The 17,788-nt window shown below is 36.8% G+C and overlaps 1 protein-coding gene across 11 annotated transcripts in view; it reads left to right on the forward strand.

Moving 5' to 3' along the window:
• Window positions 1–17,788, forward strand: part of ADAM32 (ADAM metallopeptidase domain 32) — a 180,539-nt gene that overhangs the window by 107,387 nt on the left and 55,364 nt on the right. For 7 of the 11 annotated variants that reach the window (XR_015156223.1, XR_015156224.1, XR_015156225.1 and 4 more), the window contains 4 exons: window positions 731–929; window positions 9,651–9,756; window positions 11,025–11,205; window positions 17,466–17,549. Coding sequence is in view for 8 of the 11 variants with exons in the window: in XM_086380389.1 (XP_086236515.1) it covers window positions 731–929; window positions 9,651–9,756; window positions 11,025–11,205; window positions 17,466–17,549 (570 nt within the window). In the remaining 3 variants the exon portion in view is untranslated. Of the gene's footprint in view, window positions 1–730; window positions 930–9,650; window positions 9,757–11,024; window positions 11,206–17,465; window positions 17,550–17,788 lie in introns of those variants that run through there. The other 4 variants (XM_086380384.1, XM_086380386.1, XM_086380387.1 and 1 more) reach the window with 1 other exon arrangement.

Genomic DNA, 17,788 nt, shown 5'->3' on the forward strand with positions numbered 1-17,788 from the left:
CCTCTATTGAATGACCTGCCACTGGTTCTGTGTTCTTCACTTTAGTTAACTGATATGGTTCCCCCTACCCACCCCTGGAATCTTACCATGGTTAATTCTTTCCTCTGTGATCTTTATAGTATAAACTAGAAGCCATCAATTAAGAAGTAGGAGATAAATGCCCAATTAATGTTCTTTATATAAATTTTAAGAATGCTATACATGAAAATGTTAATGACCCATAGGATAAGTCAGGAGAAAGTTTACTATTGGGTTCCTTATTTCCCAAAGAGTTTAGTAGTTGAACCCCCTTTTTAATCATTCTTTGCATTCTATTCTCAGTTATTTTGGTTTCACATTTTCATAGAATTACCGATATTCCATACTTTAAAACTATGGTTTGAATAAGTATATTTTATTTAGAAAGTACCTAAATTTCACAATTTTCCCTAAAGCAATAATTATCCCAAGCTAAAAGCTAATTTTCCTGCCTTCTAGCCAAAACTTGGGCTCTCATTGTATCATGTTTGTAATATACTTTTCCTTGTGCATATTCCTTACCTCTTGTTTTGGTTGATAACATTCAGTTTTTTCAATATGACTATTATAATTTTTATAACAGGAAGATACTGAGAGACACTAATGAATAAGTACTTCATCAAGCTATACATGGAATTAGAGCAAGATTAAATATTGGTAAACACAATAATCATATATAATGCTTTACTTTTTATATTTTAATTTCTACTAGTTTATGGAAGCAGGTGCTGTATGTAGGCCCACTGCACATCCTGAATGTGATATTCCTGAGTTTTGTAATGGAAGCTCAGGAATGTGCCCGGCTGATATAACTATACTCAATGGACAGGAATGTGAAGGAGGAAAAGCTTATTGTTTTGATGGAGGCTGCCAAGATATTGATGCACGTTGTGAGAGTATATTTGGAAAAGGTATTGTTTTGTAACATCTATATAGTTGGTCCTCAATATTGTCATTAACATTACCAAGACAGTGGTCAATTAGATATATTTAAATTATTTATTCTGTTTAAAGTCTCTCTTTTGGAGAAGGAAATGGCAACCCACTCCAGTACTCTTGCCTGGAAAATTCCATGGATGGCAGAGCCTGGTAGGCTACAGTCCATGGAGTTGCAAAGATTCGGACATGACTGAGTGACTTCACTTTCTTTCTTTCTATAGTTCCTTTTAGAGAAGGAAATGGCAACCCACTCCAGTGTTCTTGCCTGGAGAATCCCATGGACAGAGGGGCCTGGTGGGGCTGTGGTCTATGGGGCTGCAAAGAGTTGGACACGACTAAGCAACTAACACACACACAAAATCTCTTTTTAGTTTTTGAACTTCTTAAGAATATGTTTAAGGTGTATGACTTAATATTTTGATATGCATATACAATATGAAATAATTGCCATAGTCATCTGTTTAACATATTGCATGTATATACCCAGTAATATGCTTGCTAGATCCTAAGGTGGTGCACTTAAATTTTTGAGAAGCCTGTCTACTGTTTTCTGTAATGACTGTGCCAATTTTCACTCCCATCAACAGTATATAAAAGTTTAATTTTCTCCACCTTCTTGCTAATACTTATTGTCTTTTTCTCTTTGATAACACACTGTCCTAAAAGGTGTGAGTTGTGGTTTTGATTTACATTTCCCTGATGATTAGTGATGTTGAGTCCCTTTTCACGTATCTGATGGTCATTTGGCTTTTATTTGGAGAAATATCCATTTAGGTCCTTTGCTATTTTTAAATCTCTTTATCTTTCTTATTTAATTATGAGTAGCATATTTTAGAAATTAATCCCTTATCAGCTATATGGTGTGCTGATTTTTTCTCCCATTCTGTAGGTTTCATTTGTGATTTGTTGCTTACTTTCTTTGCTGAGTTTTTTATTTTGATGCAGTCCTTCTTGTCTATTGTTGCCTGTGCTTTTGTGTCATCCAAAAAATATTGCCCAGATTAGTACCCAAGAGCTTTCTCTCTCTCTTTTTTTCTAGTATATTTATAGTTTCAGGTAAGTTTAAGTCTCTTCAACCACCAACTTTATTGATACACAATTGACATATAACATTAATAAGTTTAAGTTGTACAACTATTGATTTGGTACTTTTATATATTTCAGAATGATTACCACCATAGTGTTAGCTAAACTTCCATTATGTCACATAATTACCATTTCTTTTTCATGGTGAGGACATTTAAGATCTCCTTTCTTAGCAACTTTCAGGTATATAATTTGATATTACTAAGTATAAACATCATGCTGTGTGTTAGATTCCAAGCAATTTTTTCATGTTATAACTGGAAATTTGTAACCTTTGAACACCTCCCCATTTTCCCCACCTTGCAGCCTGTGATAACTATTACTCTACTCTTTGTTTCTCTGAATTCAATTAGATTCCACATATAAGGGTTATCATAGAGTATTGTCTTTCTCTGTCTGACTTATTTCACTTAGCATAATGCCATGTTGCTTGGAGTCCATGTTGCTGAGTATTTATATCTCATGTTTTCTTTGCTGATTCACACTGTCAGGAAGGGGGAAATTTCCCATCCTCATTGACTTCTCTGGTTCTTTTGCCTGGTCAAATAATTAAAATGACATAAGACAGATTAACTGGAGAAATAAAATTTTAGTTCATACATATGAGAATCCCACATAACATGAGAGACTCAGAGATCATATAAGAGGTTCAGAGACAGAAAGATAAAATTAATTGTATATGTTGTCCTGCACTAAGGAATGAGATAGGGTCCTGGGGCTTTTAAGGACAGGAGCGTCATTCACAGGATGATAAGAAGAGCAGATGTTTGGTAATTATATATTTGCCCTGCCATCCAGATCGGGCCAGTGAGATAGAATTTATCTTTGATAATAAATCTTTTTCTGGGGGAAAAAAGTCCCTAACTTAAATTCTTCTAGGTAGTTAAGGGAAGGGTAGTATATATATATATACTTTTTGATAGCCTTTAGCTCAAAATAATCCATATGCCAGAGTGGTACATTTTTTAATTGTTTCTTTTTCTGTGCAAAAACTTTTCAGCTTGATGAAGTCCCACTTTTTATTTTTGCCTTTGTTGCTAATGCTTTTGGTGTCATATTGAAAAAGTCATTACCAAGACCCATGTTAAGTAGGTTTCCCCTTGTGTTTTCTTCTAGGTGTTTTAACGTTTCTGTTTTTGCCTTTAAGTTTTTATGAATTCATTTTTTTTTGAGCTGTGTGAGGTTGGGGATCAATTGCATTCTTTTGCATGTGGCTGTCCAGCTTTCTCAAAACTATTTGTCGAAGAGATTCTCCTTTCCTCATTGAGTATTCTTGACTCCCTTGTCAAATCTTAGTTTAGCATATTGTGGGGGCTTGTTTCTGGGCTCTCAATCTTATTCTATTAGTCTTTTTGTTTATTCTTATGCCAGTACTATAGTGTTTTAATTTCTATAGCTTTGTTATATAATTGTAATAAGGAAAGTGTACCTCTAGCTTTGTTCTTTCTCAAGATTGCTTTGTCTATTCAGGATCTCTTGATCTTTTCAATTTGTTTTTTATATTTCTATGAAAAATACCTTTGGGGTTTTGTTAGGGATTACATTGAATCTGTAGGTGGTATTGGGTGATATGGACTTCTTTTTTTCTTTATTTATTTGACTCTCTCAGGTCTTAGTTGTGGCACACAGGATCTTTGTTACAACACAGAGACTCTAGTTGCGGCACACAGACTAAGTCCTTGCGGTGTGCAGACTTAGTTGCTCTGTGGCATGTGAGGTCTTAGCTTCCTGACAAGGGATCAAACCCATGTCCCCTACATTGCAAGACAGATTCTTAACCACTGGTCCATCAGGGAAGTCCCTACATGGATATTTTAATGATGTAAATGCTTTTGACCTGTGGTAGTGGAATGTCTTCCTTTTTGTGTCTTCTTAGAGTTCTTTCATGAGGATCCTGTAATTTTCAGGCTATACATCTCTTACTTGGTTAAATTTATTCCAAAGTATCAAATTGATTTTGATGCTATTGGGAATGGAATTGAAAAAAATTTTTTTCAGCTGTTGTTAGTGTACAGAAATTCAACTAATTTCTGTATGTTGACTTTCTTTTTATTTTTAAATGCTTGATCATAGCTTTGGTTGAAGTCCAAGGTGCTTCTACTTTATTTTAATTATTTTTTCCCATCCCCATTAACTTCTCTGGTTCTTTTGCCTGGTCAAATAATTAAAATGACAGAAGACAGATTAACTGGAGAAATAAGATTTTAGTTCATACATATGAGAACCCCACATACATGATTTTAAATAGAAGCTCAGCAGGGTTTCTTTCACCATTAGCTTTGTTAGTAGTAATGCTTCCTAAAACTCACTTGACTTCACACTCGAGGATGTCCTCTCTTGAGTGACCACACCATTGTAGTTATGTGGGTCATTAAGACTTTTTTGTATAATTATTCTGTGTATCCTTGCCACATCTTCTTCATCTCTTTTGCTTCTGTTAGGTCCTTACTGTTTCTGTCCTTTATTGTGCCCTTCCTTGCATGAAATATTCCTTTGATATCTCCAGTTTTCTTGAAGAGATTTCTAGTCTATGCCATCTGTTGTTTCCCTCCACTTCTCTGTGTTGTTTGCTTAAGAAGGTCTTCTTATCTCTCCTTGCTGTTCTCTGGAACTCTGAATTCAATTGGGTATATTTTCCCCTTTCTCCCTTGCTTTTCACTTCTCTTCTTTTCTCATCTATTTGTAAAGCCCCATCAGACAACCTCTTTGCCTTCTTGCATTTCTTTTTCTTTGGGATGCTTTGTTACAAATCTGTCCACAGTTCTTCAGGAACTCTACCAGATATAATCCCTTGAATCTATTCATCACTTACACTGTATTAGGAATGTGATTAGGGTCGTACCTGAATGGCCTAGTGGTTTTCCCTACTTTCTTCAATTTAAGCCTGAATTTTGCAATAAAGAGCTATTGATCTGAGCCACAATTAACCCAGGTCTTGTTTTTGCTGATTGTATAGAGCTTCTCCATCTTCATCTGAAAAGAATAAAATCAATCTGATTATGGTATTGACCTTCTGGTGATGTTCATACATAGAGTCCTCTCTTGGGTTGTTGGAAAAGGGTATTTTTTATGACCAGCATGTTTTTTTTGACAAAACTCTGTTAGCCTTTGTCCTGATTCATTTTGTATTCCAAGACCAAACTTGCCTGTTATTCCAAGTATCTCTTGAATTCCTGCTTTTGCATTCAAATCTCCTATGATGAAAAGGACATCTTTTTGGTTTTAGTTCTAGAAAGTGTTGTATGTCTTCAAAGAACTGGTCAACTTTAACTTCTTACACACAGTTGCAGGGGCATAGACTTGGTTTACTGTGATGTTGAGTGGTTTGCCTTGGAAACAAATTGAGGTCATTCTGTCATTTTTTGAGGTTTCACCCAAGTACTGCATTTCAGACTTTCGTTGACTGTGAGGGCTGCTCCATTTCTTCTAAAGGATTCTTGACAATAGTAGTAGATATAATGGTCATCCTAATTAAATTTGCCTATTCCTATCTATTTTGGTTCACTGATTCCTAAGATGTTGATGTTCAGTCTTGCTGTCTCTTGCTTGAGCACGTTCAATTTACTTTGATTCATGGACTTAATATTTCAGGTTCCTATGCAATATTGTTCTTTACAGGATCAGACTTTATTTTCACCACCAGATATATCCACAACTAAGCATTGTTTCTGCTTTGGCCCAGCCACTTCATTCTATCTGGAGCTATCAATAACTGTCCTCTGCTCTACCCCAATAGCTCTACCCCTCTTCTGATCTGGGGGCTCATCTTCTGGTGTCATATCTTTTTGCCTTTTCACACTGCTCATGGCTTTTTCCAGGGAAGAATACTGGAATGGGTTTCCATCACCTCCACCACCTCCACCATGTTTTGTCAGAACTCTTCACTGTAACCTGTCCATCTTGGGTGGCTCTACACAGCATGGTTCATAGCTTCATTGAAGGTGAAGCAAGCCCCTTTGCCACAACAAGGCTGTGATCTATGAAGGGGATTGTGCCTCATAGCATTTGATAATAAGGTAGAGGGAATCTAAATATACCATTTGGACTGTGGAAAGGCAAATTCTCTTACTTTGTAGACTTGGTCAGTATACTGGACTTATGGAAATATTTAACATGCAATTTAACATTTTCAACATATTGCCCTTTTGGTGTTTCCATATTACCATGCAAAACCCAGACTGAGCTGAGAGAAAGTCCCTAACATGAGACAGGATATTCAAGGGAGAAATTAATAATAGGGCACATTGGTATCTTTAGAAGGAATATTTTACTAATATTTGGATTAGTAAAGATAGGGTTGGATGAAGAATATTCCTAACCTGGTAGTCTCAGATTCACGACTGAACTGATTAAACACTGTCAATACTCAGAATAATGTTATTTGCCTCACAGTATGTGCACGATCACCTTTGATGGGCTAATGTTTAAAAATTGTAGAAAGAGATAGAATTAGGACAAGGCAAAAAATTGAGTGATTAAATAATATCATCTTAATTTTAATAATAATCCACTAAGGTAGATATTATTACCTACTTTTATATTTTATAGATGGCCCGTTGGACTTAGCATGGTTCATTCTGGAGAAAGTAACTTTGCTAGGTGGAACTCTTAAGATTTTCCCCATCATTACTGTGGTATTTTCTTGGAGATTCCTCCCTCTGAGTTGGATGAGAACCAGTGACTATATGGTGGACTATCGTCCCTATGATTAGTTTATACAGAAAATATGAAGGGATTTTAAAGACTTAATTAAGGTCCATAATTAGTCAACTTTGAATCAATCCAAAGGAGATCATTCTAAGTGGAGCCTCAACTAATAATATGAGCCCTTAAAAGATGAGAAATGTCAGAAGATTCTTTGGTTGGCTTGGGAGAAATCAATTCAGTTCAGTTGCTAAGTCATGTCTGACTCTCTGTGACCCCATGGACTGCAGCACGCCAGGCTTCCCTGTCCGTCATCAACTCCCAGAGCTTACTCAAACTCATTCATGTCCATCAAGTCAGTGATGCCATCCAACCATCTCATCCTCTGTCGTCCCCTTCTCCTCCTTCCTTCAATCTTTCTCAGCATCAGGGTCTTTTCCAAAGAGTCAGTTCTTTGTATCAGGTGGCCAAAGTATTGGAATTTCAGCTTCAGTACCAGTCCTTCCAATGAATATTCAGGACTGATTTCCTTTAGGATGGACTGGTTGGATCTTCTTGCAGTCCAGGGTACTCAAGAGTCTTCTCCAACACCACAGTTCAAAAGAATCAATTCTTTGGCACTCAGCTTTCTTTATAGTCCAGCTCTCACATCCATACATGACTACTGGAAAAACCATAGTTTTGACTAAGTGGACCTTTGTTGGCAAAGTAATGTCTCTGCTTTTTAATATGCTGTCTAGGTTGGTCATAACTTTTCTTCCAAGGAGCAAGCATCTTTTAATTTCATGGCTGCAGTCACCATCTGCAGTGATTTGGGAGCCCCCAAAAATAAAGTCTGACACTGTTTCCATTGTTTCCCCACCTATTTGCCATGAAGTGATGGGACCAGATGCCATGACCTTAGTTTTCTGAGTGTTAAGTTTTAAGCCAACTTTTTCCCTCTCCTCTTTCACTTTCATCAAGAGGCTCTTTAGTTCTTCTTCACTTTCTGCTTTAAGGGTGATGTCATCTGCATTTCTGAGGTTATTGATATTTCTCCCGGCAATCTTGATTCCAGCTTGTGCTTCTTCCAACCCAGCATTTCTCATGATGTACTCTGCATATAAGTTAAGTAAGCAGGGTGACAGTATACAGCCTTGATGTACTCCTTTCCTGATTTGGAACCAGTCTGTTGTTCCATGTCCAGTTCTAACTGTTGCTTCTTGACCTGGATACAGATTTCTCATGAGGCATTTCTTTAAGAATTTTCCGCAGTTTGTTGTGATCCACACAGTCAAAGGCTTTGGCAAAGAAATAGAGAAAAACAATAGAATGGGAAAGACTAGAGATCTCTTCAAGAAGATTAGAGATACCTAGGGAATATTTCACGCAGAAGACCTAACAGAAGCAGAAGATATTAAGAAGAGGTGGCAAGAATGCATAGAAGAACTATACAAAAAAGATCTTCATGACCCAGATAACCACGATGGTGTGATCACTCACCTAGAGCCAGACATCCTGGAATGCAAAGTCAAGTGGACCTTAGGAAGCTTCACTACGAACAAAGGTAGTGGAGGTGATGGAATTCCAGTTGAGCTGTTTCAAATCCTAAAAGATGATGCTTGGAAAGTGCTGCACTCATTATGCCAGGAAATTTGGAAAATTCAGCAGTGGCCACAGGACTGGAAAAGGTCAGTTTTCATTCCAAACCCAAAGAAAGATAATTCCAAAGAATGTTCAAACGACCACACAGTTGCACTCATCTCACACACAAAAGTTATGCTCAAAATTCTCCACACCAGGCTTCAACAGTATGTGAACTGTGAACTTCCAGGTGTTCAAGCTGGATTTAGAAAAAGCAGAGGAACCAGAGATCAGATTTCCAACATCTGTTGGATAATCAAAAAAGCAAGAGAGTTCCAGAAAAACTTTTACTTCTACTTTATTGGGAGAAATAAGCAGCCATTTTTGTGAGAGGGCCATGTCATTAGGACCTGAGCAGGAGTTCCTAGGGCCAAGAGCAACCCCTGGCAGATAGTAATAAAATGAAGCAACGGCTACAAAAAAATGAATTCTTCACAGCCAATGATGTTGGAAGAGGACTCTAGACTCAAATGAGGCTGTAACTCCGGCCAGGAACTTTATTTCAGCCTTGAGACCCTGAACAGATAACCTGAATGGGCTTTGCCACACTTTCAGAAACTGTGACATGGGTGTTGTTTTAAGATTTTGGTAATTTTTTACACAGTGATAGAAAGCTAATACAATAACAAAGGAAAAAGAGGTAAATATGTATGGATTGGCAATTTCGGTCCCTTCACTTCAGACTTTCTGAAGGTATGAAGTTTCTTTAATGAGTTTTTTTTTTTTTTTTTTTTTTATAGACCTGGCTTTTTATACATTCCTACTCAGAATCTAGGAGAACAAGAATAGTTTTCTTGTATTCTCTCTCTATTGCCTTCTTTCACAGAGCTCTCTTAAGATTTATACTTTTACAACTCTGGTTGTAAAAAAAAAAAAGTATGGTTCCTTGGATGGTAAAGAATCCACCTACTATCCAGGAGACCCGGGTTTGATCCCTGGATCAGAAAGATCCCATGGAGAAGGGAATGGTAACCCACTCCAGTTTTCTTGCCTGGAGAATTCTTTGAAAGAGAAGCCCAGTGAGCTACAGTTCATGGAGCTGCAAAGAGTTGGACGTGGTTGAGCAACTAACACTTTCACTTTCAGTTCTCCTCTACCCTCATAGTATCTTTTGAGTTACAAATGACCAAAATGAATTAAAAGGAGAAATAATCATGAGCAATACTTTTCACTTCATTTCTCTCTTCTTAAAACTTCACTAGGGAACTTTTGAATAGATGACAATGATAGAGAAAAAAAGCAAAGAAACATATGAGGAAATTGAGGAAGTTTTAATTTAAATATATTTAAGTTTTAATTTAAAGGAAGTTTTAATCCAAATATATTTCTAACTTTGACAGGTTCAAGAAATGCTCCATTTGCCTGCTATGAAGAAATACAGTCTCAAACTGATAGATTTGGGAACTGTGGCAAATCAGGAGGCAGATATACATTTTGCCCATGGAGGTATGCTATGCAAATAGTGAAAATTCCTATCTTATATACTATAAAATTCTGTTTTTAGTTTTTCACTATGTATGTCATTAATTCCAATGGTTTCAGGTGTCATGTGTGTTCAGGAGTTAATCTGAAATCAAAATCTCTAGTCTTGACATCATTCTTGTACTACAGACTTATTAAATTTTAACCTGATTTTTAAATATTTATATGTAGATGATTACTAGGCTCCAAGATCTTATCCAAGGTTGAAATTAATGATAGCCATTGCACCTTTCCTGTCTGAACATACTCATTATTTTAAAAATGAAAATACTATCCCCATTCATTTGAATGCTTGCCCAAGCTGAAGACTGCCCAGTGTCTCTAAAATGAAGTTCAATTTCTCCTGTGTCTGAAGAGCCCATTCTTTGATATTTTGGTCATGAATTTCTTTTAACAAATATTTTTAAAGAAACTACCATATGCTGGCCACTAGCTAGTTAGATACAAGTTAGCAAAACATAATGATGATCCTTGTACTCATGGAATTTACAGGCTGGTAAACATATCATCTGGAGAAGGAAATGGCAATCCACTCTAGTATTCTTGCTTGGAGAATCCCAGGGGCAGAGGAGCCTGGTGGGCTGCCATCTATGGGGTCGCACAGAGTCGGACATGACTGAAGTGACTCAGCAGCAGCAGCAGCAGCAGCAGCAAACATATCATCTAACTTTATGCTTCTTGTAACGTTACTTCTTAAGTAATGCTTATGCTGTGATTGTTTTGAAATACCTTACTTTGCCTGTTGAAATTCTACTAACTTGTAAGCTTGGACTTAGATGGCATCTTCTCTATGAGGTTTCTCTGACTACTAAGTTAGGATATATCTTCATCTTAAATATCTGTAAGAATCTGCTTATTTCATTCACAGCACATTTAATAAGATTTATGTCGTATTTAGTATTAGACTGTAAGGTCTTTGAGGGTAGAGGTCACAACGTAGTTTCTGCCCCTCTACAGAGAGATGTAAAATGCTTGAGTGACTTGTTTATTTGACAATCAGTACATCAATCTGTACAGTGAATAAAAAGATCATTAGTGTCATTGAAAGATAAGCATGTATCAGTGGCTTTATGTTTTACTTTAACTGTTAGTAGGAAAGTTTTACATTTCCTAAGATATATTGCCATAAATGGAGAACCATTCTTTATTTTTTTGGTCAAAGAAAGAAAATATGAAGCATTCATAATAAATGCCTAATGTCTAATAATCATATATTTTTATTATGTTTGCAGGAGTCTTATATGTGGAAGATTAATCTGTACCTACCCACTTCAAACTCCTTTCCTTCAAGACAGTGCTTCTGTGATTTATGCTTTTGTGCGAAGTACTATATGTATAACAATGCTCTATGAAACAACGGATGCACAAGATCCACTCATGGTCAAAAGTGGCTCTATTTGTGATAAAGGGAGGGTAAATAGCTTAAAATCAATTAAAAAATCTGTTCTATTAATTTCCCTTGTGGCTCAGTTGGTAAAGAATCTGCCTGCAGTGCAGGAGACCTGGGTTAGATCCCTGGATTGGGAAGATCCCCTGGAGGAGGACGTGGCAACCCACTCCAGTATTCTTGCCTGGAGAATCCCATGGACAGAGGAGCCTGGAGGGCTACAGTCCATGGGGTCACAAAGAGTTGGACATGACTGAGCGACTAAGCACACACTTGACCAAATAACCTCAAATATTTGGATAAGGAGAAAATGAGTAAGCTTCAGTTGGTCTCTGAGGGAAATGGGAGTGTTTGTTCCTTTTTAGAATTTCAGTGTTGTAAGCAAGGAATCTCCAAGAGTTTTGGGACAGGAGTGTGGAGGAGAGAGGTCTTGGGAATACCTGCAGTTAAATATTCCATAACTTGGGAATTCACTTTTATTCTTGGAGAAGAAAGAAGAAATCCCATTTAATTATATATATATCTTTGTGACCCAGTAGATAAGAGTACAACTTAGATGGTGCCTCAAGGAATAAATCTTTACCTCTTGGGTTTGACATTTTGAAGGTTACCCAACCAGTTTAAGATATCACAGCTGTGTGTAAAATGGGGATAATAATAATATTTACTCTATGGAGTTATTGCAAAGATTCAATGAAATGATACTACAAAGTATGTAGTACAATGCTCAACACATAGTAAGAACTAAATATAGGTTGGCTATTATTCTTGGTTGTTGTTATAATTGGTTATCTGTGAGAGCAAACAACCAAATATGGAGAGAGCATGGAATAAATTTACTTCAGAATCTCATTTAGTTCCTAGCCAGAAATTTGCTCATGAAGAACTATCATATAGTATAAAGTGTAGCCTTTGAAGACAGAAGCACAGAGATCTGAATTTTGACTCTTCCTCCTTACCTGACAGATGATTTTGAATAAAATATTAAATATGTAAAATGAATGTATATATTTTGGTGATTTTTGGTGATCTGATAGTTTAAATGAAGTTTACCACAGATAAAGTATATAGTCTTCATATTGACTTCCTCTTCATGCCTAGAAGTCATGAATATCTCCTTGAAGGACAGATATGCCAGGGAGCTCAGTAGATGTATTTATGCCATGGAGTCAAAGCAGTTAAAAAATGAGACACAGTCAATGGATGCTTTGAAATTATTTGTAATTTAGTAAGAACATAATCTTTTCTATAACATGGCAGTTCTTCTCAGTGAGGCCATATGAAAACAAATTTTACCACGTAGCTTTTAATGATACTATAAATCATATATGATAAAACACTCTCGGGAATTTTGTTTCTGTCAGTAATGTCATTAAGTAGCAGGACTTCGTCTCAATTTCAACTGAGGCAGACAAACAAATATAGTACATTCTAAAAAGAGTTGTTAGATGCACCGTGGGGGCCAAGAACTAATGAGAAGACTGAGCACATTAAAAGCTTACAGGGTTAGGTTGTCAGGATTTAGAAAGTGTTTGTGAGGTCATTTCTTTGAAGAGTATTGTACTTTCATGTTTAAAGGAAATCATTTTCTCATTATTTCATTTTAACCTTGAAACAAATCTTGAATGCTTTAGAAAAAGTATTATTGTACTCATTTAAGAAAACTGCAACTTAGGAAGTTGATATTGCTAGAAATAAAGAAGTTAGGAATATATCCTTAATCCTCTGATTATTATACTTTATAGTTAAAAGAATTAATATCTGGATATTAAAATATTCTGCAATAGAATGTTAGATATCTGTAGTAAAGTTAGATGAAAACTTCACATATCTTTTTTAGGGGACTCTAATAATGCCAAAAAATGCTCAAACTACCACACAATTGGACTCATCTCGTACGCTAGTAAAGTAATGCTCAAAATTCTCCAAGCCAGGCTTCAGCAATACGTGAACCGTGAACTTCCAGATATTCAAGCTGGTTTTAGAAAAGGCAGAGGAACCAGAGCTCAAATTGTCAAATTCCGCTGGATCATAGAAAAAACAAGAGAGTTCAAAAAAAATCTATTTCTGCCTTATTGACTATGCCAAAGGCTTTGACTGTGTGGATCACAATAAAATTGTGGAAAATTCTGAAAGAGATGGGAATACTGGAGCACCTGACCTGCCTCTTGAGAAACCTATATGCAGGTCAGGAAGCAACAGTTAGAACTGGACATGGGACAACAGACTGGTTCCAAATAGGAAAAGGAGTACGTCAAGGCTGTATATTGTCACCCTGCTTATTTAACTTATATGCAGAGTACATCATGAGAAACCCTGGGCTGGAAGAAGCACAAGCTGGAATCAAGATTGAAGGGAGAAATATAAATAACCTCAGATATGCAGATGACACCACCCTTATGGCAGAAAGTGAAGAGGAACTCAAAAGCCTCTTGATGAAATTGAAAGAGGAGAGTGAAAAAGTTGGCTTAAAGCTCAACATTTAGAAAACGAAGATCATGGCATCTGGTCCCATCACTTCATGGGAAATAGATGGGGAAACAGTGGAAACAGTGTCAGACTTTATTTTTTGGGGGCTCCAAAATCACTGCAGATGGTGACTGCAGCCATGAAATTAAAAGACACTTACTCCTTGGAAGGAACGTTATGACCAACCTAGATAGCATATTAAAAAGCAGAGATATTACTTTGCCAACAAAGGTCCATCTAGTCAAGGCCATGGTTTTTCCAGTCATCATGTATGGATGTGAGAGTTGGACTGTGAAGAAAGCTGCGCGCTGAAGAATTGATGCTTTTGAACTGTAGTGTTGGAGAAGACTCTTGAGAGTCCCTTGGACTGCAAGGAGATCCAACCAGTCCTTCCTAAAGGAGACCAGTCCTGGGTGTTCATTGGAGGGACTGATGCTGAGGCTGAAACTCCAATACTTTGACCACGTGATGTGCAGAGTTGACTCATTGGAAAAGACCCTGATGCTGGGAGGGATTGGGGGCAGGAGGAGAAGGGGACGACAAAGGATGAGATGGCTGGATGGCATCACCAACTCGATGCACATGAGTTTGGGTGAACTCCGGGAGTTGGTGATGGACAGGGAGGCCTGGAGTGCTGCGATTAATGGGGTTGCAAAGTGTCGGACACAACTGAGCGACTGCACTGAACTGCACTGAATAATAGCTCATATTTAATAAGAACTCCCATTTATTGATTTCTTTCTATGTAAACTTTTTATATAGGCAAGGAATACAGGATATTATTTAAACTGTGCTCTTAAGGATGGTTTTGTTAGATTTCAGGCTAATGTAGTAAAAAGTGGTTTTTCTTTTGGTTCTGATTTTTATTTCAGTCTTGTTTGATTTGTTACTTCCATATCCCTGCCCTGAATCATTTTTTGGACTGTATTCTTAAGAACAATTTTACATTCACAACAAAATTGAGAGGAAATTATATAAAGATTTCCCTTATACACTCTGGCCCCACATAAGCATATGTTACCATGTTATTAACTTCTTCCATTCAGTGTGTTATATTTGTTACTACTGATCAGCCTACATGGACACATGTTTATTACACAAAGGAAATAGTTTATATAAGCCTTCACTCTTGGTGTTGTACATACCAGTAGTTTATGGCCTATATTATTTTTCCTCTCTCTAAAGAACTTTATTTTAAAAAATTCTCTCAATTTCTGTATGTCTGAGAAAGCCTTTATTTCTCCATAACTTTTGAAGGAAAATTTCACAGTATATAGAATTCTAGATTGGGGATTTTTTTTTCTGTCAGTATTTTACTGCACTCTCTTCTGACTGTCTGGCTTCTGAGAAGTGAGATATAATTCTTATCATTGTTTCTCTATAGGTAAGTTTTTTTTTTTTTTTTTTTTAATCTTGCTTTTTAAAAGATTTATTCTTTGATTTTCTGTTTGGACATGATATGCCTAGGTGTATCATTTTTTTTTTTTTTGTATTTATCCTGCTTATTGTTTTCTGAATTTCCTAAAACTGTGGTTTCGTGTCTGATATTAATTTGGGGAAAATTCTCAGTCATTATTGTTTCAAATGGGGTCTCCAGGGGGCACTAGTGGTAAGGAACCCACTTGCCAATGCAGGAGATATAAGAGACTCGGGTTTGATCCCTGGGTTGGGAAGATCCCCTGTGGGAGGGCATGGCAACCCACTCCAGTATTCTTGCATGGAGAATCCCCAAGGACAGAGGAGTTGGCAGGCTACAGTCTATGGGGTCGCAAAGCGTAGGATACGACCGAAGCGACTGAGCATGCACATTGTTTCAAATATTTCTTCTGTTCCTTTTTCTTTTTCTTCTGGCATTTCCATTACATATACATTATGCTTTTTTGTAGTTGTCCCTTGAATATTCTTTTTTTTGTCTTTGTTCTTTTTGCTTTTTTGTTTTCAAGGATTCTTTTGAAATATCCTCTAGCTCAGCGATTCCTTCCTCAGATATGTGAAGTATATTAATAAGCCCATTAAAGGCATTATTCATTTTTGTTAGTGCATTTTTTCACTCCAGCATTTATTTCTTTTCCCTTGGGATTGCTGTCTCTCTGCTTCCATTGCCTATCTGTTCCTGCATGCTATCTACTTTGTCTGTTAGAGCCCTTAAGATGTTAATCATGAGTGAGTGAGTCTTCACTAAGTTGTGTCCGACTCTTTGCACCCCACCAGGCTCCTCTGTCTATGGGATTCTTCAGGCAAGAATACTGGAGTGGGTTGCCATTTCCTTCTCATAATTGTTTTAAACTCCAAGGCTGATAATTTCAGTATTCCTGATAATATCTGGTTCTGATACTTGCTCCATTTTTCAAATTGTGTGTTTTGGCTTTTAATATAACCTTATCTGTTTTCTTGAGAGCTGAGCATGATGTGCCAGGCAAAAGAACTGCTATAAATGGACCTTTAGTAATGTGGTGGTGAGGTGTTGTGGCAGGGAAATATTCTTCAGTCCTGTGATTAGATCTGTCTTTCAGTGAACCTGTGCCTTTAGATTGTGAACTTCACAAGTGTTTTTCAGGTTTTTTTTTTTTTTTTCTTCCTTTATATGGGACAGAATGGCTGGAGCAGACTGGAGTTGGGTATTTCTCTTTTCACATATGAAAGGTTAAGAGCAGACTGATATTGGGTATTTCCCTTCTCCCAGATCAAATAGGCTCTGATAGAACACAAGCAGATTTATATATAGCCACAAGGCTATAATTATTAATAACTCATTTTTCCTGAGGGCCAGCTTTGTTAAGAACAGGCTGCTCTGGCTACTTCAAAATGGTTTCTTTTCCCCTCCTTCTGCAAGATAACAAGAAAAAAATTTCTCTAATATTTACTGTGAGAATATGGTTGAGCTCCTGGATATACATCACATGAAACAATGGGGGTTCCTCATGACTGGGTGCCTCTGGAGTTTTTAAGTCTCGGGGTTGTCCTTATTGCTGCTGCTGCTAAGTCACTTTAGTCGTGTCTGACTCTGTGCGACCCCATAGATGGCAGCCCACCAGGCTCTGCCATCCCTGGGATTCTCTAGGCAAGAACAGTGGAGTGGGTTGCCATTTCCTTGTCCTTATTGAGGCACTCACAATTCAACAATTACTTTCCTTCCCTGGCACTGGTATCTGAGCTTTCTGCTTGTTAATCTTTGCTCTGGTAAGCTGTGACTCCCTGTATTTGCTTGTCTATCTCTCCAGTTTGAGAGCAGTGATTTGCCACTAAACCACTTTTATGAATCCTAAAGGAGTTTTTTCTTTTTCAGTCTGTTAAACTTTTTCATTGTTTTTAGGATGGAGTGGCAACTTCCAAGCTTCTTATTACATGGGGAAGTAATAACATAAACCTGAATCATTTCTTAAAAATTTATTTTTAAAAATACTTTAGTTTTTAGAAAAGTTTTAAGTTTACATCAAAAGTTGTGGAAAATGCAGGGAATTTCCATGTACCATTTACCCCTACATAAATGCAGACTCCACTATCCACAATGCTACACCAAAAGTCCATAGTTTACATTAAATTTATCTGAAAAATCCCCAAATATTTGTAGCTTAAACTATACGTTTCTAAATAACACTTATGCCAAAGGAGAAATCTCAAAAGAAATTGAAGAACACTTTGAATGAAATGAAAATGAGAATATAACATAAAAATCTGTGGGATGCAGCAGAAACGGTACTTAATGGAAATTTACTGCCCTGAATAACTGTTGTCCTATGTTATAAAATTACTGATGGTAATGTTAAGATAACTGGACTCCTCTAACTTGGAAAAAAATTTGTTTGTTTTTCTTTAGATTTGTGTAAATCATCGATGTTCAGAAGTAGGGCCATATATAAACCGAGTAAACCAGTGTTCAGCACAGTGCGGTGGAAATGGAGTAAGTAAGCACATGATTCATATTTCCCCAAATTATATCTCTCTTGGTGCTTTTCAGCATCAGTCATTAATTTATTTAACATTTATTAGGTTTCTACCATCTGCTAGGACCTGTTGTATCTAGCTATATGGGGCTGAATCAGATTACTAATTTGTTGCCATTTGCATTAGGGAATATTTTACAGCATTAAATTGCTGATGCCTTTAGCAAATTTATTATTATAGTTGGGTACTTTTCAG

Source organism: Bos grunniens, chromosome 27, assembly GCF_055505025.1.
Source record: "Bos grunniens cultivar Pamir isolate PY7600 chromosome 27, Bosgru_T2T1.0, whole genome shotgun sequence".
Lineage (NCBI taxonomy): Eukaryota > Metazoa > Chordata > Mammalia > Artiodactyla > Bovidae > Bos > Bos grunniens.